At 34.0% G+C, this 26,236-nt stretch overlaps 1 protein-coding gene and 1 non-coding gene across 9 annotated transcripts in view; one reads left to right on the top strand and one right to left on the bottom strand.

Moving 5' to 3' along the window:
- The window catches only part of LOC101744871 (disco-interacting protein 2), a 147,955-nt gene that overhangs the window by 39,345 nt on the left and 82,374 nt on the right, over window positions 1–26,236 (bottom strand). For 2 of the 8 annotated variants that reach the window (XM_038013695.2, XM_062677131.1), the window contains exon 3: window positions 12,349–12,429. The exons of the other annotated variants lie outside the window; for them this stretch is intronic. In XM_038013695.2, the coding sequence (XP_037869623.1) occupies window positions 12,349–12,429 (81 nt within the window). The remainder of the gene's footprint in view (window positions 1–12,348; window positions 12,430–26,236) is intronic. 8 annotated transcript variants of the gene reach the window in all.
- On the top strand, window positions 14,447–15,490 carry LOC119629085 (uncharacterized). Its single transcript, XR_009972957.1, has 2 exons — window positions 14,447–14,897; window positions 15,208–15,490. It is a non-coding gene; the product is annotated as an uncharacterized LOC119629085 (transcript).

The raw sequence follows: 26,236 nt of genomic DNA, 5'->3' as shown, positions 1-26,236 counted from the left end.
GTGAAGCAGTAATGCGTTTCGATTTGAAGGACAGGGCAGCCGTTGTAACTATACTGAGACCTTACAACTTATATCTCAAGGTGGGTGGCGCATTTACGTCATAGATGTCTATGGGCTCCAGTAACCACTTAACACCAGGTGGGCTGTGAGCTCGCCCACCCACATAAGCAAAAACTAAAAAAGATGTCAAGTGACTGACACAATAGATCAAAAATCCGAATGGTGATTTATGAACACCTGCGTACGATTGACGATAGCAGGTTAATCCACGTGGTACAGGATTATGCGTCACAGCAAATTTTGACACACAAAAGGCATCGTCAGCATACGAATCAGAAGAACACGCTGCAATTCTTCTGTCGCAGTTATCTAAATTGACCAATACATCCGGTTCGTTTGGCAAACATTTTAACTTTGCACACCACGCATCTATAGACGTACATGGAAATGTTCAACAAAATACCAGCGGTCAGCGGCAGTGGTATTAAGAAGTAAAGAATTTAGAAATGTTAAAATACGTTTGCAAGTGTTCGGTTTTAAAAACATTGCTTACAAATTAAAAGCTGAAGTGTGGTAACGATAACAATGTAAACGAACGCAAGCACGCAAGCTCCACTCTGGAAATACGAGCTTTCTTTTTTATGACAAGAGAATATATCTTACCTGCAGCTGGGCTTTTCGACAATAATTTAATGCAATTGCATCGTCAAAGCTGTCAAGACGATCAGTTAAATCAATACACCAAGCAAACGTTAATGTCATACAAACTAATTTAACTCTAAGTAAGTTTTGAAACTGCAAAAAAGCACAATCAATCAGCGTATGATAAGCATATCGACGCTTGAAAGGCAAACTTGATTAAGCGACAATGCGTGAACTTTACAGTAGACTAATTTAAAGTTGAAATACCTGAAAACAAATCTTATTTTAACGAATCTAGCTGTAGTAGAATCTAGCTAGTAGCTGTAGGATTGAAATGATTTTAATAGACCTAGAGATATATTTTTTTTGCGCATCGAATATGGTTATTGCCTATCATTTATGTACAAAGCAGTTATTGTCGCTTAGTCACGTTTACCTTTCAAGCGTCGATATGTTATAAAACCCATACAACCTGAACATGCATCATTATCATTAAGCATTTAGATTGGTGATCTCTCTAATCAACTGCGAGCCGGTCAAACCTTTTAAAAACACAGTTACTGATTTAGCTCGGGGTCCGTAGAGCCAATCTCCTGGGTAAATGCAATTTCCTAGAAACCACTCTGCGACTCACTAATTCCGAGCCAAATTGGAGATTAGCAAGTTTACACTAAAATCTACAGTAAGCTTCAACCACACCGGCTAGTAGTCACCAAGTCAATAAATACAAGCTACATTAACATTAAAATCTAGCCACACTCAGAAGTGCAGTCTAAATTATAAGGTTTACAGAATTAAATAAGTAAGTACTTACATATGAATAGTTTAAAATAAAATATAGTAAGAAATTTTTTTAGACAACATGACCTAGCGAATATCTCTTAATTGTAACAATTTCACGTATACCAAATATTAAAAAAACAATATGCTCTAATTAATTTCTCAACAATGATAAATTTAGTTTAGCAATTTATTTACGCATACAACACAGCTACGTAATCTCTCTAGTTTGTACACTAAACAGAAATAGTGTCAAATTAATAACAGCAATGCGTGGTTACCGCCGCCGCCGGTCGTGCGGGTCGGTACGGGTCACAAGCGAACAGCGATTTTAATAGGATGAAAACTTTTATCCCTTTATTTAATATTAAATAATATATATGTATATATTTCTTAACGATTTTGAGATAATGATAACGATTTTTAAAATATAGTTATTTTTAATTATAAGCACAAAACATCTGTTTCGTATAAAACGAGACGTCACTTAATTGAAAAAAATATTATAATAGTCTTTCACTATATAAGGATATACTATAGGTATATGTATGTACGTGTATATATTATATCGCCCTAAACGATTTTTATAGAATAATATTATCAGCACTTTCTTAAATTATTTCAAAATTAAAACATCGTTCTATTTTCATCCAATATGCAATACCTATTGATCACGAATAATTTGCCAAATAGTTTGCTCGATCACAAGTGAGTGTACATTTTAACATTATTGTAACCAGCCGCTGCAGCTCAACATTGAGATTGTTTACACGAACCACAAGGTCGCTGTGTAACTATCGTAAGCTCGGTATTTTTGTACAATGCACATCCTATTATCATCCAAACAGCGATTCAACGTTGTTTGAATAATCACAAATGAATATGTGTATAAGATAACTAAGAGATTGCTGGCGTTGCGTTTTATTTATGATCTACGACAAAATGAGGTCAGACAGTAAGTAGTATTTTATGTCTTCATTTCTCCAATTATTAATAAAGACAAAGTTGATATTATTTGTAACTAGCTGACCCGGCAGAATTCGTAGTGCCTCAATCGATAAATAAAAGACCTAAATTTTTGTATAAAATAAACTTATAACAAAAAAAAAGGAAAAACAAAATTGTTATTTTTATTTAATTCCGAGCAATTTCATATTTATCTACCTTTTAAACCTTCTCTGGACTTCCACAAATAGTTCAAGACCAAAATTAGCCAAATCGGTCCGGCCGTTCTCGAGTTTTAGCGAGACTAACGAACAGCAATTCATTTTTATATATAGAGATGATTTTCAAATTTTCTTAAATTCCAAGAATCAGGGTCAGTACGTCAGTCGTCAGACCCACGCCTATTTGTGAACAATTCTAGCACCTCGTATAGTAGACATATTATGGATATTATAGATAGTACATATTATAGATGCGAGTGAGAAAAGAGTTGCACATTAATGAGGCACCTGGATTGACAGAGCTCGTACAGGAAATATGAATGGTCGTTAGCTAACATAGCTTATCTTTACCTATATATATAAAAATAAATTGCTGTTCGTTAGTCTCGCTAAAACTTGAGAACAGCTGGATCGATTTGGCTAATTTTGCTCTTGAAGTATTTGTGGAAGTCCAGAGAAAGTTTAAAATTTAAATAAATATGAAAACGCTCGGAATTAAATAAAAATAACAATTTATGTTTTCATTTGATGTGTCCCCCGTCGGTCGGATTCATTTTGTTTGTTTTAAGTTTATTTTATACAGAAGTTTAGAGCTTTTGTTTATCGATTGAGGCACTACGAAGTCTGCCGGGTCAGGTAGTTGAGTATAAAATCCAATTTGTACTATTTGAAATTTAAAAAAGGAAAATTTATCATTATTATTACCTAATGCATTTTTTTCCTTTCTGACACATATTTCAACGAATATTTCTAGTTAATTCGATGAAAAGTTGCTTAATCCTCAATTTCTTAGAATTCATTGTAATCATAGCAATTTGTCTCGTATCGTTTACGCGTATCACGAGTGTCTCTGAGGGGCCATTGCACCGGACTCTGGAGTGAGACATTAATTTAATAACCTATCGTACGTACAGTCATAACGTACAATGACTGGTGCTCAAATGGTATTATATTTATTTGGTCATCCGGTAGCGGAGTTGCTTCGTTCGATTAAAACGTATATTTCAGGATTCAATTCGGGATTCGTTTTTGAGAAGCGCGATTGAAATAATTATTATTCGTGTTATCAGTGGTGGTTAGCGATAAATTTATACTTAGAATAAAATATATTCAAGTGATATATTCTGTGATACCGATTTAAATACTTTTTCAAACTTCAAACGGTTTTGCCGCATACCTACAGTAAAACTATAATATTTTTATTTTATTGGTTAGTTGGGTGGACGAGCTCACAGTCCACCTGATGTTAAGTGGTTACCGGAGCCCATAGACATTTACAATGTAAACGCCGCCACCCACCTTGAGATATGAGTTCTAAGATCTCAGTATAGTTACAACGGCCGCCGCACCCTTCAAACCGAAACGCATTACTGCTTCACGGCAGAAATAGGCAGAGTGGTGGTACGTACTCGTGCGGACTCACAAGAGGCCCTACCACCAGTAAAACTAAAACTAAAGGCGGCGCCAATACACTAAAACACATGTTTTATTTTATTTACGTTACTGTCTCAAATGTTTGACTGGTCTATTTAATGTTTATGCCATGAAACTAATATCAGCGGACGATCTAATTGCGGGTAGCTCCGTCGCTCATGGACATCAGCAATGTGAAGAGCACACCCGATTGCTGCCGATAAAAAAACAGTCGTAATCTTCAAAACGTCTGAATTGCAACATCTGAGGTCTCTGATGTAAATCAGAAATACTAAAAGTTTGAAATGTATATTTTAAAACTATTCTTACGGTTTAATCTCGCGTTAGTTATTTTAATTTTATTAATTCCGATATTTCGTATACTTTACAGTTTTCACGGTCATCAGACGGCCAAGGTTTGAGGTTTGTTATTGGTCGACATTTTAATACTGTACTGTACTGTTATGCTTGTACTTACACCATACAAAGCAGTTTGTTTAAAGCTCGCGAAAACCGAAGAAAAGACATTAACATTTTTTTGCAGCGATGCGGCTACTTTATTAATATACTCTCTATTGAAAAAACAATAGCAGGCGTATTATTGAACAACAAATCGAAATGTTGATCTCGCGTTTTTTTTTCTATTCTCAGAAAAAAAACTACTTTCAATGTTTTAATTTCATTTATATTTAGATAATTAAAGGACAGTCAAACGTATGCTTTGAAGTGCAGAAGTAATGAAATTTTAATTAAAGCACTTTTATTGAACATAAACCTTTTTGTATTTATTAAGCCTTTACAATCGCGCAGTGAAAGAATATTTGCGGCCATAAACATATTTCATATGGAGGCTCAATAAATCGTTGTCCATACGCAAGCGGGCACCGTCACGTTAAAGGGCTCGTTACGAAACCTGACTAGTAATTACAACATGTTCTTCGAATTAATAACTTTCACTTTATTACTACTTAATATCGCAACGTTGCGGCCTGAGCTCGATGATTAACGTGCACGCGAATACCTGCGACGACACGTGCGGGGCGCACCGAGCCATTGTTCCCGGGTATGAAGACTCTCAATTGTGCCACAGTCACAGTGAAAAAAAAAATACAAATTCAAAGCCATTAATAACATTATTCCTTATACAAAACTGCTTCGCATTATATAATTCTAATAGGGAGGTTTTTTTTATTGCTTAGATGAGTGGACGAGCTCACAGCCCACCTGGCGTTAAGTGACTACTGGAGCCCATAGACATCTACAACGTAAATGCGCCACCCACCTTGAGATCTAAGTTCTAAGATCTTAGTATAGTTACAGCGGTTGCCTCACCCTTCAAACCGAAACGCAGAACGGCAGAAATAGGCAGGGTGGTGGTACCTACCCGCGCGGACTCACAAGACGTCCTACCACCAGTAAAAAAGCTTTATTATTTTATATTACCTTCCTGACGTGACAGGGTAATTATCTCGTTAATGAACGGTTATTCGGTCGAAAGCTGTAAAGGACGGGCCGCGTAATGCCCGAGACAAGTTTTAAACAAAGCATCCGCAACTGACAATTTATGTGATTAAGCCAGAGTTCGGCCGAGTCTAGACTTTTTGCCGCGCGCCGCATCGTTGTTAACGACGGCGTCATACATATTCATTGCGGTAATGGACGACGGTAGTGGGTACATGTTTACAGCACTACGAGTACTGTGACCCCACACACCTGTTTCTGCAAAATGATTACCAGAACCATTTCACTATTGTCGCATGCCGCTAATTTTCGCTCACCTTTTCACGGAATTAATTTTATAACGTCTACATTCGCTTCATATATATCATAGCTGTATTCATAAATTATGTGAATTAACGATCGAAGCTTCTTATTTATATTTAACATTTTAATGAGTCTACACTTAAGTTTTTAAACTTTTAATTGTGATGAGTCGTGGTGAGAGAGATTTACATTTTCATTTTAGTCATAAATAAAAAAAAATTCAACTTTACTCAGCATTGGGTTGTCATGCTTTAATTAGAAGTATGACTAGGCAACGAATACTAACTCGATAATTCAGTACATTGCCCACCCAGCAAAACACAACAACATCAAATTAAAGGTAGATTCCAGTTTTTTTTTTCTCCTTCCTTTACTGATAGCCTTGAGAGGCTATATCAGCTTCTCCTTGACGTGTGGGTGAGCTCACGGGGATCAAACCGGGTTTGTTGCTAACACTGGCCCTAGCAAGAGCAGTCCTTCACAGAATCTACCACCGGATCGGAAACGCGACTCACTGAGAAGATCCAGCGAGAAACTCAGTGGGCTGCTTCCAGTACTCAAACATAGAAGTATTGGAACTCAAACAGAAAATCGTAGTTCAAATGCTATTATGTACGGGTTACGTCATTGAGCCGGACAAAGACAAGCAGGTTGCAGATACTTCGAACGTGAGTAATTCCAGAATAGCATTAATAGACAAAGCCGAACTCTTTCTATGAATTTTCGTGAATCGCTTAACCGCCAAACAAGTCACGCTTGTTAGCACATCTAAAATACGACAACTTAATAATGTTGTGAATAATACAGAGTGCGAAGCTATAATGTATAATAATTGTAAATAGACATGCTTTAGCAAAAACCGACTTAAATAGAAAAAAAAAAAGATATTCCAAAACAAATTAATGTACACTAAAAACAATAATCATCGAAATCGGTTGGCGTCATATTGAGTTATTCATCTATTTGTCGCGCAGGTACTTAATGCAAATTTAAGACTTATATGGTTTTCTCATGGATACCATTATCAGAACAGGACTAAATTGAAATTGGACCACACGGCAAGCGTTAGCTTTCTAATAAAAAAAAGAATCATGAAAATCGATTCACCTAGTCAAAAGTTATGAGATAACAAAAATAAAAAAAAACATAGAGTCGAATTGAGAACATCCTCCTTTTTTTGAAGTCGGTTAAAAATTTGCATAATATGAGGGCAGGAATCGCGAATATTTCTTCGGCGAACCAGTCGTGGGTTCCAATATGGAGGATCGTTACGGTCGTTTTGCATAAATCGAGATTTCGACTTCATATCTCAAGGCGACTTATCACCAGATACGCTCTCAGCTTCTTTGCCCATCTAAGCGAATCATAAAACAAACGGTCAAAACATTCTGTTGGCGGACTTCAATGTGAAAATGTTCAACGTAATATTTCACAGCAGACGAAAAGCGCGAAATGAAAGGTTAATTACTCGTTTCCTTGATTGGCCTGTTGCCGAAGCGAAGTGACTGTTTTCCATTTCCTTGCAAAGCTCAAGTTATTACTGCACAGGATTGCCTTGTCGCGTTGTTCGCTATCGTAACTTATTGACTGTCTATTGGAATTTGTGTGACTACGTCTGAGTGTGACGGATATGAACCTGAAATAAGGATGTCGATTCGAATACTACTACCGCTCCGTAAACGTAACAAATGAAAAGCTAAGCTACTAAGTTCTTCATTTTAATTTTAGATTTTCAAAAAAATTAAATGTGCATATCGTGTATATTTTTTTATTTTTATTGCATTACTAGCTGACCCGGCAGACTTCGTAGTGCCTAAATCGATAAATAAAAGACCTAATCTTTTGTATAAAATAAACTTAAAACAAACAAAAGGATTCCGTCCGACGGGGGACACATCAAAGGAAAAACAAAATTGTTATTTTTATTTAATTTCGAGCATTTCCATATATCTATCTTTTGAACCTCCTCTGAACTCCCACAAATAATTCAAGACCAAAATTAGCCAAATCGGTGAAGCCTTTCTCGAGTTTTAGCGAGACTAACGAACAGCAATTCATTTTTATATATATAGATTATGATGTTATGATTAAAATGTTTACCCGAAAAACGATTAAACATTCAGTATTGTTGGTTCGTAAATTCAACGATCTTTCCTTTACTGAACAAAGGACTATCCCTTTGACGATCCGTATCACGAATTGCGTTATAAACCGGACAAGTAGCCGCAGCGTTTCCTCAAAGCGAAGTACCAAGACTACTTATTTACCAACTCATCCGTGGCAAACCCCGAGCTAGCAACGTCAGAGACAAAACAAGATTTAACATTCGTTTCGAGGTATTTACATACTTATAACAAGTTAAAGAAGGTATTAAATTTCTTTTTCGTTTTACTTAGATGGTTTCTCACGGCCTATTAGTAATTAATAAGTTTGAGTAAAACTATTTATAATCTTATTATCGTACATTAGGAATATTTGGCTTTTATGACTGCAAAGAAGTATCAATCTGAATGAAGTCTTTACATTAGAGATTTTTGAAAATAAATTTTACTTTTAAATATTTAATTTCAACTCATGTAATTTTGATTTTTTGTCTAATTATTCGAGTATCACGCAAAAATAACTGGAACGACTTTGATGAACTTTTTGTGTTAAAAAGCTTGATGTTTAGGCTTAAAAACTGATTTATAATAAATACGAACAAATTGTCACCCTTATTATCTAATAGTAATAAATTTTGTTTGTCCGTGATAGATTCGTAAATCGAACACTAGTTAAGTTAGTCGAATTGAACAGAGTAGAGAGTAGGTATATTTTTTCACCTAATTACTAATAAATGTTTGTGGTTACTAGAGCATATCGTTATTTTAACGGTATGCTAGTGTCCTTTTGTCTACCCCGATCCGGTGCCCGTATTAAAACGGACGATTAGCCCGCACAGCATTGTTCAACAATGCGGTTTACAGGAACCTGTAGGAGCGATGCCGTGACGAATGCTATTTACGCTATCCACTTTAAGATAATTTACTAAACTAAAAGAGGAAGAACCTCAACTAAATCAAGTCTTCAATGTTTGTATGATGATTCTATAATAAAATTGGTAATTTTGCAACTGTCACATTTACAATATTCAAATTTTGCCGTTGTGTACTAACGTACTTATTACGTTTGATATTTAATCCAATTTAAATCGAACATTAAATGTTAAATTTGATTAAGATACTAGAGGAACGGTAAACATATAGTTTTTTTTTTAAATTTGAATATATATTTGGGCGTTTATTATTGCATCACGCAATAATGACTGAAAGGATTTAGATAAAATTTCGCGCAAGGATAGTTGGATACTTCTTAGTGACAACATAAGTACATATCTATACAATATATAAATCTACAGTGGTTTTTAAGGATTTTCCGTAATAACTACTGAACCATGCATCCGATTGATTTGAAACTTGGTACTCATGTAGAAAATACATGTACTTAATTGATAGGCTAATATTTATATGAGTGTTGAACTTTCTATACCAGTTGCGGGACGTTAATGATGAGAATCTTTGTGGGGGTGAGAAATAATAATGTTAATTTTAAATGCCCAGCGAAGCAGAGGGGTCCAGCTAGTATTATATAAAGTACATATATTGCGTTCGAAGGTTTGTTACTTTTTTTACGACCGGATTTACAAATCGATTGGTACTTTATGAACCAGAGAGTGTGTGATACAAGTAACTCTTTAAAACGGAAAATGCAATGTGTATTTTAATTGTTCTGAATTACAAATTTAACACCGGATGGAGAACTGAGGGGCATTTCTGATATGTACCTACCTACTATGTACATTCGTACTTAATATTACAAATTTGAAAGTGTATTTGTGTGTTTGTTTGTCCTTCTTTCACGTCAAAACAAACTGACGGATAAACGTGATTTTTTTAAAGTAATATTTTTAGGTCAGGATATTAACATAGGCTAGCTTTTATACTCAATACTATATTATAGTAATATTTATACAAAAAAAAACAATTCCACGGGAAACTGTTTTATTTTGATAATATAATATAATTTTAGAAAAACTATGTGACGTTTTCAAAACACTAACACTTTTCTTCACTAGCTAGTAATTATTTAATTCTTTTGTACGTAAGCTTATTTCTGAGCTTCTCTAAAGCGGCGGTATAGATTTTGATGTAATTTTGCAGCTGAACCCGTTGAGTGACACCGCGGTAGGGTTCTGTATCTTATTATTATTTTCAGGATACATATTCGTGTTTCAACTTCAACTATTCTAGACGACTAATCTTATTATTTAACAAATTTTTGAGGTGAATTATTTCATATCTAATACGGGGAATTCGAAAAATTGTATCCGAACAAAATACGAATGAGAGCTACGAGTGTTCGTATATAATAAAGAATCACTCAGGCACATGTGCAACAGATGCACTCAGTTTGCAGACGCCGCTCGCTGACTTGTGTATTTATTATACGTGTTCATCCACGTGTGCAAGTCTGAATAAAGTTCGAACAGAGAATTTTAACACAATCCTAATACCTCAAAGCGTTTCCGAGAGTGAATAAATGAAAAATTAAAAGTACAACCCACTCTCAGGAAAATTCATAGCCCATTTTTTTAGTAGCTCATTTTTTTTTTGTTAATCGGCTTAAATTTGTCAAGAGCAGTATTAAATTCTACTTTATTTCATGGAAATACGAATGAACGGGAATAAAAAGCTACGTACGATATCGATACGATTTTACTTGTGGTAGGACCTCTAGTGAGTCCGCGCGGGTAGGTACCACCACCCCGCCTATTTCTGCCGTGAAGCAGTAATGCGTTTCGGTTTGAAGGGTGGGGCAGCCGTTGTAACTGTACTTGAGACCTTAGAGCTTATATCTCAAGGTGGGTGGCGCATTTATATTGTAGATGTCTATGGGCTCCAGTAACCACTTAACACCAGGTGGGCTGTGAGCTCGTCCACCCATCTTAGCAATAAATAATAAAAAGGTAGGCTGCTTCAGACACAATTATATTATAGAATTGGAAGTAAATATAATTTATTTACATTTGACTCCCTGAAAAATTCTATTAAGTAACGTCCCGGAGTGATATAAGTATAGATCTATAATAGACCTTGTTATTTTAGTGAGATCAGTCAGATGTAAGATAATAGTAAGATCAAAGTCTGCAATTTGAGCAATTCTATTCTAAGAATTATCATTTTACATTCAAGGTTAATCAGTCTAAACAAAGATTAAAAGTATATTGAAAAATCAGGTAACATTTACGTCATTGAAGCGTATTGAACCTCAGCTGTTTCTACACAAAATAAAGTACGGCGGCCAACGGATCGTTATTTTCGGTTTCCAAAAATATCACTCGCATTCGCAATTTTGTTCGTACGTGACATTTAACCGAACGTGATGAAAAGCTTCTCGCGGAGATAATATCTGCGGCGGCTAATCTATGCTGCGATCATTGCTGGTAATAGTTTGCGCGATCAATTAGCAGGGTCGTCAAATTATATTAAGATAGTGATTACCGATATTGACTTCGCTTCACAATTTTACAATCGAATTAAAACATCTATGTATACGATATACGTTTATTTAAAAAAAACATGAATGTTTTCATTTGTTTGTCTTAAAAAAGGGAAATGTCAATATTTTTTTCGATAGTTGAAATCATGAAAAAATTGGGTCATCTTGGGGTAAAAATGGATCATTGTCAGTCACGTTAAATTAATTTCTTTTACAAACTAGAATACAAACTTCACAACGAGAACCGAACAGAAATTTGGTGTAACAAAGAATCGTTAAATGAGCAAAAAACTCCAAATCTCATAATTTATGTAATAATTAATAAGAAATTAATAAGGAACCTTAATACCTATTAGACGATTCGACATTTTTATTTTTAGTTTATAATCAATGCGTAACTGTTGATTCAAACTAACATGACGAACCAAGTCTTAGAAAGAAGATAGACATTATAAATAAATACGAAAGTAATAGCAATATTAAGAAACAATTTAAATATAATAAAAGTATAGAAAATAGAAGAAGTAAACGATAGCACAAGACAAAAGTGCAACCAGCTCTTCCAGCACCTCACCAACCGATTAAGAACAAACAAGATATGACATCACACCAGCCGACGCACGTCTACAGCGCTGTGGTCCGACGCATTATTCAGACGATGTCACGAACACGATGCCCACAAATCAAATCATATCTGTCACCATACACATAGAACATCAACTAAAAAAAACGAAAAACCACAAATTCGAATATAATTTTCAAGTTTTGTCGTTCGTCTATCAATGCCAAATATATGAAAACAGATAGGATACATGTATGCAATGTATAGGTGACATAACGTCATCGTAATGTGTTCGGTGTGCTTAGTGCGAGTATTTTAACGTTCTCGATAGCGTAAAAGTTAGCTCATTTTTGCCTACGTTTGCCGCTAGGGGCGCTGTTCCAACTGCATACAAAATCGGGTTAACTTTTACGGGGTCGAGAACGTTAAAAAACTCGCAATAAGCACTCGGACCTCGTGTTACTGTACAATTTAGTGACTCACCGGAATGGTAGCGACTCTCGTTGCGCGTGAGCCGTCTGTTGGTCCGTCCAGGTGGCGATCGTAGTGCCGCTGCCGTTCTCACTGCGTTCCGATACCGATAAACAACCAGACGATACACCAAACACGGACACACCGAACATTCACAGCGATCGTAGCAACACGAGAATCGTGAATTTGGAATCGGTTCAGAGTCGAAACCAAACTAGGGGTTTTAAAAAGAGTTTTCAAAATTAAAAAAATATGTTATTTTTTGGACGTTATTACAAAGTTAAGTCGTACACTGTGTGCATTACTAATAAAAATCTTACGTTACGGACGTTTTTTCCCGGTTAGGGTACACATCCGCATCGTCCCATAAGGAACTTTGTTCCAAAAAAAGACGTAATAATTACTCAATTCCAAATTCATTGTCGAATATCGTCACCATTGTAATTTGTAAATAAAAATACAAAACAAATAGATTACGTTAATTAGCTACAGTTATTCAATTACGAGTGCTTTTAGTGAGATGATGTTGCTCTTTACACATTAATACAATATCTTAAACCGGATAACATAGTAATACAAAAATGTTAGAAATTATTTATTTCTATAATAGAGCACATTTAATACATTTATTTCACACATTTCCAACCACAATTTATCTGTTCGTTACCGAAAATTTCATTAGATGTATTTCCACACAATTGTGAACCCTAAAGCTCACGATACTCACACGCATGTGATTATATTTGCATAAACACCATATGAATTTATTGATGCGTAATTTTGCTCCAAATACTGAGTAATTTCGGAACTCGTTCTCTTTGTGAGTTTTAATTCAACGCCATAAAATGATTGAATAATATCGCGCATTTCGGCACGTAGATCATTTCGTTTTAATTAAGCGTTACTGTTATAATTACTAAAATCTATAAATAAATTTTAAACTGTACAAAATTATTTAATAAATTCAGTCATTTATAGTCTAGAATAAAAAAAGAGAATAGGTTTTCCGGATTTAGACCCATTTATTTGAGTTTGGATTCACCGATCGAGTCATTATTTATTTAATCTTGCCTTCGTTCGCTCGTCGAATTCCGTCAATAATCGCTGACTCCTCAATATCAAGATTAACTTTATGTACCTACTTCATGTTCTCTTTTGTTTTTTTATAAAGATATATTCATGTAAAGGCAAAAAAGAAAAACTGATTCCATGTTTTTTATTGACAAATGAATCTCGTCAAATGCTACTTACTAATAATAGTTTGGGAAAAAGTTTCTTCGCATTTTTTAAGAAGATTCGCAACATTTTTTAATATAGTTTATTTACATTTAAGTAAAGTATGTAGGTACCATTTTGTTCGATAACTTTTTGCCAACTATTAGGTAGGGACATGATCCCATTGCTATACAAATTTTGGGGCTTCTGATCAAAATACCGCGACAATTGGTTTTGGCAGTCCTCTCGTTATGTTAACCTGACACTGCCCAAAGAATTCTGAAGAGACCGAAACAGATTGAAATCTAAAGGAATATACGGTGGATGCATTAACACCTCCCCGCCAAACTTTCTTAATTTTTGCTGAATGGCTAAAGATGTGTGAGGTCTAGCGTTATCACGATGAAAAACCACACCCCTTCTATTGATTAATTCCGGCCGCTTTCTCTCAACTTCTTTTTTTAATCTCATCAGTTGTTCGCAGTAGAGTTCAGAATCGATGGTCCTGCCTGGTGGTAACAGCTCATAATGAATACCCTTCCAATCCCACTACACACACAGCATCACCTTTATTGTAATAAAATTTTAAAATGTATCGAATTTCTTCATTAGATTCTCTCATCTTGATAGTACAAAAAATAAATAAAAATCACACATTTTCCTAATTTGAATTTGGAAATATCTTTTTTAAAATTTAAACTTTTAATGATACTAAAATCAGCCAGATATATATAGAATAGCCAAAGAGATTTTATTACAAGTTCATACATACTATAATGCGAAATGACTTTTTCCCCAACCTATTAAAACACAGAGAAGGTTAACAAATAAAAGAATAAGTAGTAAACTGTTTGAGTCATTGCCAATTTTTATATACATAGAACTATTGATAATTTTTTATCACTCAACAATCACATTGACATAAGAACTCACAAAAAAAAATGACACTGGCCAGTAACGATACGTTGTCAACAATAAAAAAAAACATTTTTTTTGTAACATGATTGACGTTTCTGTATTTTTCTCGTAAATACAATTTGCATGAACATGAATATTAAGTTGAAAGACGCTGAAATAAAAGTGGAAATTGTGAGGTTGGACTCTGAAATGGAACAATTACGGAATTCCGCTTCGGTATTATACGACATATTGACGACGGGTAACGGTGATACTTTCGAAGGGCATCAATGTATTCAGTGCAATAAAACTTACAAATCAGCGAGCACGCTTCGTATGCACATTATGTTCAAACATCCGGCCAATCAATCGCAGGCCTACTGTGAGCTATGCAAGAAGTATTATTCTTCAAGGATGAGCCTTCAAAAGCACTACCAGTACATGCACAGGTATCAGAATCGTTGCACGACTTGTTACAAAACGTTCGAGAGTGCCGCTTTATTGTCGACGCATCGTTTTATTTGCCGCGATAAGGATAGTCCGTGTATGTACTGCGGACAGTTCTATGACTCGGAATTCGCTCTACGTAACCATATGAAATACAAGCACTCTGAAAATTCCGAATTTCGTTGTGAATGTTGCAGGAGATCTTTCGCGACAGGCCGGAGCCTAAATAATCATTTGACTTCCATACATCCGCTCAACGGTACGACATGTAGGTCTTGTTATAGATTCTTCAATTCAACTTCTGCATTGCAGAGTCACGTTCTACATAGACACATAGAAGATGCGGATAGATGCTTCCTGTGCAGTAAAGTATTCGCGAATAAAGAATATTTGTGCAAGCATTTAATTAAAAAACATTCATTGTAAATCTTTTGTATACACTATTTCTTGAACAACAATTTTGTAAATGGTCCATGCTAGGTGCTTTATTTAGAAAAAAACTGATCTTCGTAATCTGAATTATTATGAACATTAATTTTTTATTCAATTTGTTTGTAAGAGTAAAACAAGTAATAAAGTACATTTAATGCAGCTATATTGTTTTTTTATTAAAAACTTTTATTTTATTATTATCATTAAGATGTGACAATAAAATTTTCACTTAGGTCATCGGAGAATTTAATGCTGAAGTTTCCGGCTCACGGGACGTCATTTTATGCCCATTCCTTTACGGTTGAAGCAGTCCGTTTATGGAATGCACTACCCTTAGCATCAAACAATCGTCCTCGCCGAAAATTTTCAAGTTCAGATTAAAATCGCACTACCTTGCACAATAATATGGATTCTACGATATAACTATACAAGTTGCTACTTATTTTGTATTTACTTGTATATTTTTAGTATTTATTTGTATTTAATCGTATGTAAGTCTATCTTATATTGTATTTATTTTGCATATGTGTATATAAGTATATATTTTTATATAAGTTTATTAGGATATAGCACCGTCCAGTTTGCTTAATCCTCTCCCTGTAAGGTTGCCTGGAAGAGATCGCTTTCAGCGATAAGGCCGCCAATTTATGTCACCATCTATTATTTGTTTTATATGCTTACTCTGTACATGCGTGTTAAATAAAGAGTTATATTATTATTATTAATAAACCAACAAATGAAATTTTTATGCATACAAAATTTTAGAGAGAGCTCAGGTGTTACAATACAAAATGGATTCCCCAGCGTTAAAAAAAAAAAGGTGTTACAATACAGAATACTGGAGACCATAATCACCAAAACGTGAATTCTACCTGAGGAACGAAGTTAAAATCTCATTTGCTTTACATATTTCACTGTCCTTCGAAATCCAGCCCATGATTGTTTCCCAGAGCTGCGGTAACAACTGGTACAAACTACCAAATTATAATTGCATTCATGGTTTCACTTAATTGCCATTTGTTTAGTTTACAATTTGTAAACCTCAGCCGAGACCTAATAAAGCCTGTGTGGTCGTTGTGGCTTCGATTCATTTATACAAAGTTCGAATTCTATTGAAGTGATTGTTGTAATACTGCTAATACAAACACTAGTTATATAACTAATAATATATATATATATATATTATATATATACGAGTATTACTTATTTAAAATTAGTATTTACTTTCAACGTCAGATTTTTCACGTAGAAATAGCGGACTCAACAGATTTTGCCCACGTGACTTCAACATAAAAAAACTAAATATATTATTTTTAAATTTTTGGAATTATTTTATAGTAAACTGAATTATTGAATCTAAAGCCTTGAATCCACTTGAACACACACAAAAAATGTCATCAAAATCGGTTCAACCGTTTAGGAGGAGTTCAATCACATACAGGCGCAGAAGAATTTTATTTATATATACGATTATGCTTCAATCAGCAAGTAAGAGGCAGAATGTTATTTGAAAGCCTATGAATTAATCCGACTGCAAATAAAAATTTGAAGGCGAGGTACTTCGTTTCGTCGTCTTTGAAATCCATCAAAGTTATCAAATTGAGCTGTTAAACAATTTTAAATAAACTAGTGGTCGCCCAATAGTCGAAATTCGAATATAATTAATTGTAATTATAAGTTTGAACATTATTAAATTTTTATTCTCAAAGACTATTGTATCTCTATAATCACAGATTTCGTCAAGACTACACTACAATATAATGATATTAAAAATAATACTAAAGACTAACAAATGTTAATCTATTCTCAATTTGACTATCTACAGACTAATAAAAGTTTGACAATAAACAAAGAGTTAATATGTATTTCTTGTGACTGCTATCATATAACACAAGATATTTGACATATGCCTGAATCACGCTTACAACATTTTCAAGATAAGCTTGCATATATACAAGTTTCGAACAAGAACATTCGGGCTATCCGATGATTTGCAAGCGAAGTAAATTGTCCCTTAGAAATAAGGTGACACTCTACAAAACTTGCATACGCCCAGTCATGACTTAAGCAAGTGTAGTGTTCGCTCACGCGGCCCGCACTAACTTGAAACCCCTCCAAATAATTCAATCCCGTTTTTGAGGGATAGCTGTCGGTGCCTCGTCAGGAACGCCGACCTGGACCTAGAGCCCATCAGTAAGTATCTACAATCGGCATCAATGCGCCATTTCGATAAAGCGGCACGACAAGAGAGCCCTCTCATCGTGGCCGCCGTAAACTACATTGCCTAATTGGCAAACAGTCGTAAGATTAGATTAAGATTGGTAAACAGTCGACGTCACCCAAAACACGTCATCTCGGATCCTACCGATCCTCTAACGGTGCTTTTACGGTACCCCAAGCACCGGTCATCGTTGTCGTCGAACCCGTCGCTTGTGACGAAGGGCTCGGCGAGTAAATTAAGCCACAGACACAGCCCACTGAGTTTCTCGCCGGATCTTCTCAGTGGGTCGCGTTTCCTATCCGGTGGTAGATTCTGCGAAGCATGGCTCTTGCTGGGGTTTGTGTTAGCAACATCGTCAGGTTTGAGCCCCGTGAGCTCACCTACTAGCTCGGTGAATCTAGAATAAGCCCTCGAGGTTACTAGAATAGGTTTAAAAAAGAACATTCGGACCATCGGTCTACCAAGCAATATCACCCGCTCGGTGGAAGATCTTCCTTTCGTCGTTATACCTACATGTCAAATTCATGGTAGTGTGTGTGTAATGTTTTTGTTTATTTATTTATTGTACCTATTTTTTATGCATAATGTAAAAAAAATATTAATATTCTGCACTCCTCTATATTCTCTTTAAGTGGGGGAAATTTTACAGTTCTCCGTACGCACAATTTTCGTAATAAGATGTACAAAGTTTTTGCTTCACGTATTAATATATAAATATAAGTACTAACTCCAGTTATTATTCGTTTTGTTCGACGATCATAGTAGCTTATTTAAAGAGAGATTCAAGGTTGCCATCCATAAATAATATTGCAAATGCGAAATTGAATTTGTGTGTTTCAGAAGCATTCACCATTTACCTACTCAACCGACTACCATAAAATATACATACAAGTCGTCAGAAGTACAGAAAAGGACACTTTACAAAAGGCATTATTTTCGTCTAGAAAATAATTTTGTTGTAGAGAGTAGATGTTCTTCTAAATACATAAAGGCAATGAAGCCACGTATAAAAGCTAGTAATAATATCATAAGAACACACTCTACAGTACCATTAGCGACCCTCAGGAAGATTACGATACAGATCATGTGATACTTGTCTATGTGACTATTATCTAATTTTGAAAACACAGAAAATCTTTGAAACTTATTTAATTCCACGAAAGAAGTCTCTTATGTGTTTTTTATTATTCAAATCGTATTGCAATTGCGTATTTTAAAAGAAAAAGTAAACTTTACCCATGATAAATATATATTGAGTTAAATACGTATAAGTTTAATAACCAGTTTGATGCACTTGTAATTAATATCCAATATAAAACCGCATATCCGCTATCCTGCCTATTTCTACCGCGAAGCAGTCATGCGTTCCAATCATGACGGTGGTATAGCCATTGTGCTACATCACTGAAACTTGTGATGATAAATAGATAATAGACTTAAAATCATTAACGCGTACAACAACAAAAAATAATAAAAGGTTCCGCCCTTCACTGCACTTGAACCTTCTCCATATTTAGAAATGTTACGCCCCGAGAACCTAACGTGATGTTCACCGACGTATTAATTATTGGATATTATTATAATTCCATAATAAGAAATTAAAATTTCCGTAAGTTCAGTGAACTGACAAAGTGCTTGGGATATCAAAGTAAAAAATCCTATCTATCCTATCAATATAAACTTTGACAAACATCATCCATATCACTATAATGGGAAATGGAAATTATTGTGCAAATGTTATATTTATGTATATGTATAATATTATGTATTTATGTACATAATGTCGGCCACGCTCCACTACAACTATCGTTAATTGAATGAAGATCATATATGTCTTGAAACTATATTAAATTGATGGTCTATCCTTCCTTGGAGTGCCAACAACAACTGTACCAAGTTTTATCACAATCGGATGAATAGTTTAGGAATGCATTAAAGCCAAACAAGTTATCGAATCTTTATAAGTCCATAGATGTATTTCGCTGTTTCACAGCTGCTTTAAATTTATTACATACTAGCTGACCCGGCAGACTTCGTAGTGCCTCAATCGATAAATAACAGACCTAAGCTTTTGTATAAAATAAACTTAAAACAAACAAAAAAATCCGTCCGACTGGGGACACATCAAAGGAAAAACAAAAAATTTATTTAATTCCGAGCTTTTTCATATTTATCTACCTTTTAAACCTTCTCTAGACTTCGACAAATAATTCAAGACCAAAATTAGCCAAATCGGTCCAGCCGTTCTCGAGTTTTAGCGAGACTAACAAACAGCAATTCATTTTTATATATTATTATATAGATTTGTTGTATTAGTAGTAGAGAACAAATTATATTCAAGTGTTTATCAGTAACCACAAAATTAAGTTTATTTAAACTGAATATAATATATTTCTTTAAACTTAACAAAAACGAAAAACGGTTACCACAACAACGGTTACTTACGTTCATCAATGTGCAGTATTTGAAATTACAATTTTGAATATTAAATGATCTTTGCGTAGGACTTTTTAGTAGAAAAGCGAGGAGCGAAGTTGTGTGAATTGTTTTCTTTCGTTTATTTAGTGTTTACTGCAGTTGCTTTGAATGTGTAATTATGGTGTTTTATTAACTATTTAGCATCTGTGAAAGTGCACAAACGTGGGAAAATGAAACAAAACCGCTGGATCTTCTCAGGTTCTATTAAAAAGTCCTCTGGAAAACTCTCGGTAAATAACAACCATTTTACTGAGACTTTATTTCATCTCGTTATATTTAATTTCATCCCAATTTATTTAAGTCCCAAATTAATGAAATGCAACTCATTTCGCTTCTTTTCATTCTTCATATAACAGAATATGTATGTATTTAATAAATTAAGATTTTTTATAGCTCAACACTGACAACGATTGCTTCGCAAGGGACTAATGAGGTCTAGTCTAGTGAATAAAACATCATGTGTTCATAGTAATATCGAACTAAAAAATAGCATATAATTCTGACCATACACGTAACGAAAAGTATCAGTGTAATATACAGCGTAGGAACGAAAAGTTTTTTTGAGACATAGGGTAGCCTATATCACACTCCTGGCCTAAAACTGTTCAAAAAATCATGTCAATTGGTTATTTTACAAACAAACACACAAAAAACAAACAGAAACGCTTTCATATTTATAACATTAGTGTGGATGCGTAACTTCGCTAATTGGTTTCGTCTTTAAGTACAAAATGCCTCAAAATATGGAATTTCAATGTACTAATGTAGTAGCTCTCTCTCTAATTAAACTAAAGCCACATCGTTTGTAAAACGGTTAACTCATCGCCAGATTTCGTTGAAACCGAGCCCGAATTGGGAAGTTTGGTACTTTGTAATTTATCATTCGATTGGATCGCCTAACGGCCTGACCACTCCGGGCTATTTTAATCAATCGGTCGAAGCCAATGTTCGCAAAATAGCTAGGACATTTAAAACAATCAATATGACACTTATGACACCAAAATTTCAGTCGTGTTCTGATTCTATTTATAAAATCGATTTATTATAGATAATAAAAGTATCAATGAATATACTAGCTGACGATGCTTATTTTTTTATGAGCAAAAAATATAATAATTTATTTTTAAAGATTTGCGTGTCCATATTTTGTATCTGAATTGGATGTGACGTTAAACAGAAAAACATAATTGATATTAGGGAAACCAGCCCAAAACTACACAAAAGTCGTTATTGAAAATTAAATATGTAAATTGTTAGCAGAGAAATGTGTCAACTAGGTAAGAATAGTTTCAGTAATTACTATAAAATTGGATAATTTTTTTTGCTTATTATCGTTTTCTTGGCTATTTGCGAATCATTGACATAATTAAAAATCTCACATTTGTTATTTCAATTTTATGACGCTCCGGAGATTTATCTGAGATATCGCCTTCAAATGTGTTCGAAGTCTCAATTATCTCGTATTACGGATCTCTTTCAAACAGGACTGACGTGACTGTTGACTGTGAGATATTGTTCAACATTGATGTTACACTCGATAAATTTGAATTTTACTACTATCAAACATTATGGCATTAAATCAAATTAATCGGCATAATTTACTACAACTACAACGTAAACTATTTTAATGATTAATAAACGTTTTTTATCAAACCGCCCAAGGTAGGGAGGAGGAATTAACATGTCGCAGTCAATGGTCGATACTCCAAGTCTATTTTTAGACAAAATTTTAAATATTAACGGTTGCTGCATTATCGGAAAGAGGTTCATTGTACCATAATAATACATTGCTTTCATTTTTAGTACCAGCAAAGGCACTGAAAATAAATGGTCTTTGAAATGCCATGTAAATAATCTAAGATGGTTGCCAATTTTATTATCGCATAGATGGGTAAACGAACTCACGAATCACCGAGTGTTAAATAGTGACCAGAGACATAAGCTTGTACTCTCAAAAAATTTAATTATTAGACGTTTATGTTACAATCCGGCGTTGCTGTATTTTATTATCACATTGATTCTTTAACTTTATGACTCCTACCATAGGTTCAAATTTAATGAATTACGTAATGATCGTAATTTTAAAATCTTACAAGTATTTAAAACCTAGTCACTATCTATGTTAATATTATGAATGCGACACTATTTATTGTATGTGTGTATGTGTGTTCACGTTTTTATCGATTGGCATGTAATTTTGCATACATTAACGTCACTAACTGGAGTTTGATTGCAATTTTTTTTTACACTAGCACGAACGAATCGCCTGTAAAATCTAAGTTTTAATTAAATTAATCTAGTTTATGTATTTAAATTGTGTTTTTTATCTTCTATACATTTAGGTTGCAGTGCCAAGCACTTTAGTGTGCCGACATGGCTTTGGCTTCAGCATTTCTTTGACACAAAATAATATCACCTTAAATGCATCAGTCATCAAAAGTAACCCCTATGGAACTATTACAGACTACACATTCTATAATGAATATGCATTAAGATGAAAATACTTTTGTGAAATTTCAACTTGAACACGCTACGAATAGCGTATGCAGTGTAGGAAAAGTTTCTGCGAGTTTGCAGTATACGTTATTTTAAACATATTCTGAAGAACTCGTATCTGTCTGAAAACTTTAGTAATGTCATATATAAATAAAGTAATTGAAAAGAAGTTTTAATTACAAAACATTCGAGACAAGTCGAAGCGCGGACAAAATATTTGTTTCATATAGATATTGAATATTCAAACAAAAGCTATTTATAAGATACTTTTAGAGCCAATTACCTATGTTAATTATTATTACCTATAATATGTTCGTCAAATAATCAAAATTATTTAAACCTTATAATTCAAGTAATTTTAAGTATTAGGTACATTGTCTTTTTCTTTGTTTTGTTGTTGTCAATTTTCTTGTAAAGGAGGATTCAACTTTTTCTATCTTAAAGTCCCCCTATAGGTACATATATGTATAACAAAAAAAAGTAAATCGGGAAATGTTTTGTCTTTGCCTATTTGTACACATATTAAGTAAGGCTAGCATACGAGCCAAAGCAACCGTCCCTTGAATCATTAATACTAAGTACGTATATGCACGATTCAAAAATAGTTTAATCATAACATTTTACGACATTATTTATCGACATTATTTAGGGAGTGACTTTCTCTAATTATCTCATTCATCTCACTTGCAAAAATGTGCATCCAGCCTTCTTTTTCAACAAAACAGAACACGGAAAAAGCATAATATTTGCATATCACGCTATCGATATCATGCGATCGATATCATGCGACTAACACACATTATCAAACAATTTAACAAATATAAAGTAGATCCCTCGTTCGACTGTTTAAAATTTTGCTATTTATATAATTTGAACTATCTCTTGAAATGGACGTAATATGCAAATTAAGCTTATTCAACCACAGAGTATTTTCTCTGGGAATTTTCGCTGAAAATAAGACATTTAAAATACAGCTGACATCAAACGATACCATACCTAGTAAAGTGTTTAGTTTATATTAACGTATCGTTTTTGTGATCACTACATATCTACAGATTAAGTGTATTTCCACGATACGAGAATTGTAAATTAATCCTAGTAAAGTTCTTTCTTTAATTGCATTTTTAATTTCATCATTATATTAAACCAGATGGACATCATATATGATACGAGATTAAACAATTGGTCCACTTAAACCAGAGTTGCATTTCTTGTACTTACCTCAAGAAAGTGTTTTACCTGTCAAGCTGTCAATTAAATTAAACGATCGGGGCTATTAAGAAATGCAGTCTTTTTTCTTTCCTTGTAATGATTGTACTAAATCATAAATCACATTAAATATACGTAGTCCCGTCGATATTGATAAATTATTTCATGAGGAAAGTAATTACTAAAATGAAACTATTTTTAAAATATTTCAGGGATACTTACTTCCTTAAATTCAAAACCAAGAAACTTCGAGGCCATTTAAAAAAAATCCAAAACAGAAAAGGAACGATCAAAATGGATAGCACTTAATTCGTAGCTGGTTCGCTCAATGGTCATTGTTTATCGACTATATTGTTATTATTAAACAGAGGTAGAAGGCAGCACGGAAGACGCATTACAAAAAGTCTCTATTCAATTTGTCTCCGCGAATCCCCTCGTTAACGAAGCGCCTTTATTCTCGTCAACGCCAATTCTGAACATCACTTTGGACTTTATTTACGGCGTTGTATTGTACATTATATCTGCGTTTATTGCACTATGAGAAGTAGTGAATTTGGAAGAATGAATGTGATCAAATGTCAAATATTTAACATAATTTGACGAAGCCCAATTTGAGCAAACTAAGCATATTTGCTATTTTTAAAATTATTTGCAGTTTTAGACAGTAAATGTATTGTAATTTTCATAATGCTTAATTTTAAAGTTGACCTCAAGATCAGTAGGTATTTAAAAAAAGTCCGTTAGACTTATGAGTTTAACGGAGTCTTTAAGAGTTAGTCTTTTTATAAAAGATTATAGTCGTCTGATAATACATTCGAATAACTAGCTAGTTGACTGTAACCGTTCAAATGACAAATGCTAACTTTGTTTATGCAGTAGATGTCTAAGCTCAGTTGCCTCCGCGTTATGAATCAGCGGGTACTTACTCATTCACAATAAATCAATTAAACATTAGCATCTTGCTTTATATTTGAGCTTCTTGGACACGTTTATTTATAGGATTGTCTCAGATTTAGTCGAGTATACGGAGTATATTTTGGTATATTTTTCGATCATACAAATTATAATGAGTGTACCATACCATGTGATCAGCCAATAAATGATCTATATTTTATTATTAGATATCTGATCACTACTTTTGAGAAGAGCTTCATTAATTATTTCAGATTTCGTACCTAAACAAACAAGTAGGTAATGAATTATGTTCGACTCGCTATCTTAAAGAGGCCTCCCACATCGTTTTTGCAAGTCTGAACAACTTTAGTCCCGAGTACTTGTGACAAATTACCCGACTACACATCACACGGCTATTTTAGCCATTTAGTATGAAATAATACGAAAATTAAGATTTTAATGACATTTGACTGAAATAGAAATTTAAGTTTTTTTTTAATGATCCCACAACTTTAAAGTTAGGCTAATGTCCATTTTAGTCACATCCACGGGCGTAGGGTGAATTGTGAAACCGCACTGATGGCTACTATATTACGTATTTTTATCGAGAAAAGTCATTAATTTCGGTTTGAAGGATAAGGCAGCCACCATTGCAATGTAATCGGGACCAGGACTTCACGGTTTAAGGTGGGTGGGTTACGGCATTTGTAGAGTATATACACCCAAGAAACCACTTAAAATCAGCTAAGCCGTGAAAATATCCATCCAGGGCAATAAATATATAATTTCACGTCACTAATGACGCACAAAAACTTTGGTGAGTTTTATTGCTCCCTAAACTTATATTAAAATTGATTCAATCTACCGTTATCTGTTGCGCCAAGCGTTAAAGCCTAAATTGATATTTAGTGGGGGAAACGAGGTAAATTGATTAGTTCTGTCTAGATTAGCAACCGATGTATAAGTCTTTAGTTAAACTATTTGAATCTTCTGAAAATAAACGAAATAAAACGTATCTTTAAATTCAGTTTCATTATTTATTTTCTTAAATAACCATTACGAATGTAAAAAATGTATTTTTACCGTAAATAAAGAAAACGATTAATGTTTAATGTTTATTTTTTGTCAACTTACACGTTCAGCACACGGTTCATCTATGGATGAGTAGTCATAGAAGCTCATAAAGTCGCTGTCTCAATCCTTTCAAATCCGAACGCAGGATGATAGCTTCTCAATATTCAGAGGAAGAATGGTCACTGGACATATATTTATTGAAAACACATCATCAGTAACAGTAATCTTAACAATTATTTATATGGATTAATAAAAGAGCTATTTAGATAAACATTGATATTGATTTTAAAATTACCTTAGATATTGATTAGAATTAGAGAGTCGCATATTTTATTGGATGTTGCAATATGAAACGACGATTTTTTATTTTTTCTATTGTGTCTCAGCCAATTTTTTTTTATGTTAAATCATCTTACGCATCACGACCGACGTTCGTTATTAAATTCAAATCATAAACGACGAACAAAGTATGATATATGTTTACTCGGCGTCATAACTATTTACGGACTACAGTTCAAACAACAAAGTCGGCGGCTA

Source organism: Bombyx mori, chromosome 1 (genome assembly GCF_030269925.1).
Source record: "Bombyx mori chromosome 1, ASM3026992v2".
Classification (NCBI taxonomy): Eukaryota; Metazoa; Arthropoda; class Insecta; order Lepidoptera; family Bombycidae; genus Bombyx; species Bombyx mori.
The sequence above is the reverse complement of the archived record's forward strand: the minus strand, read 5'-3'. Positions and strand labels throughout refer to the sequence as shown.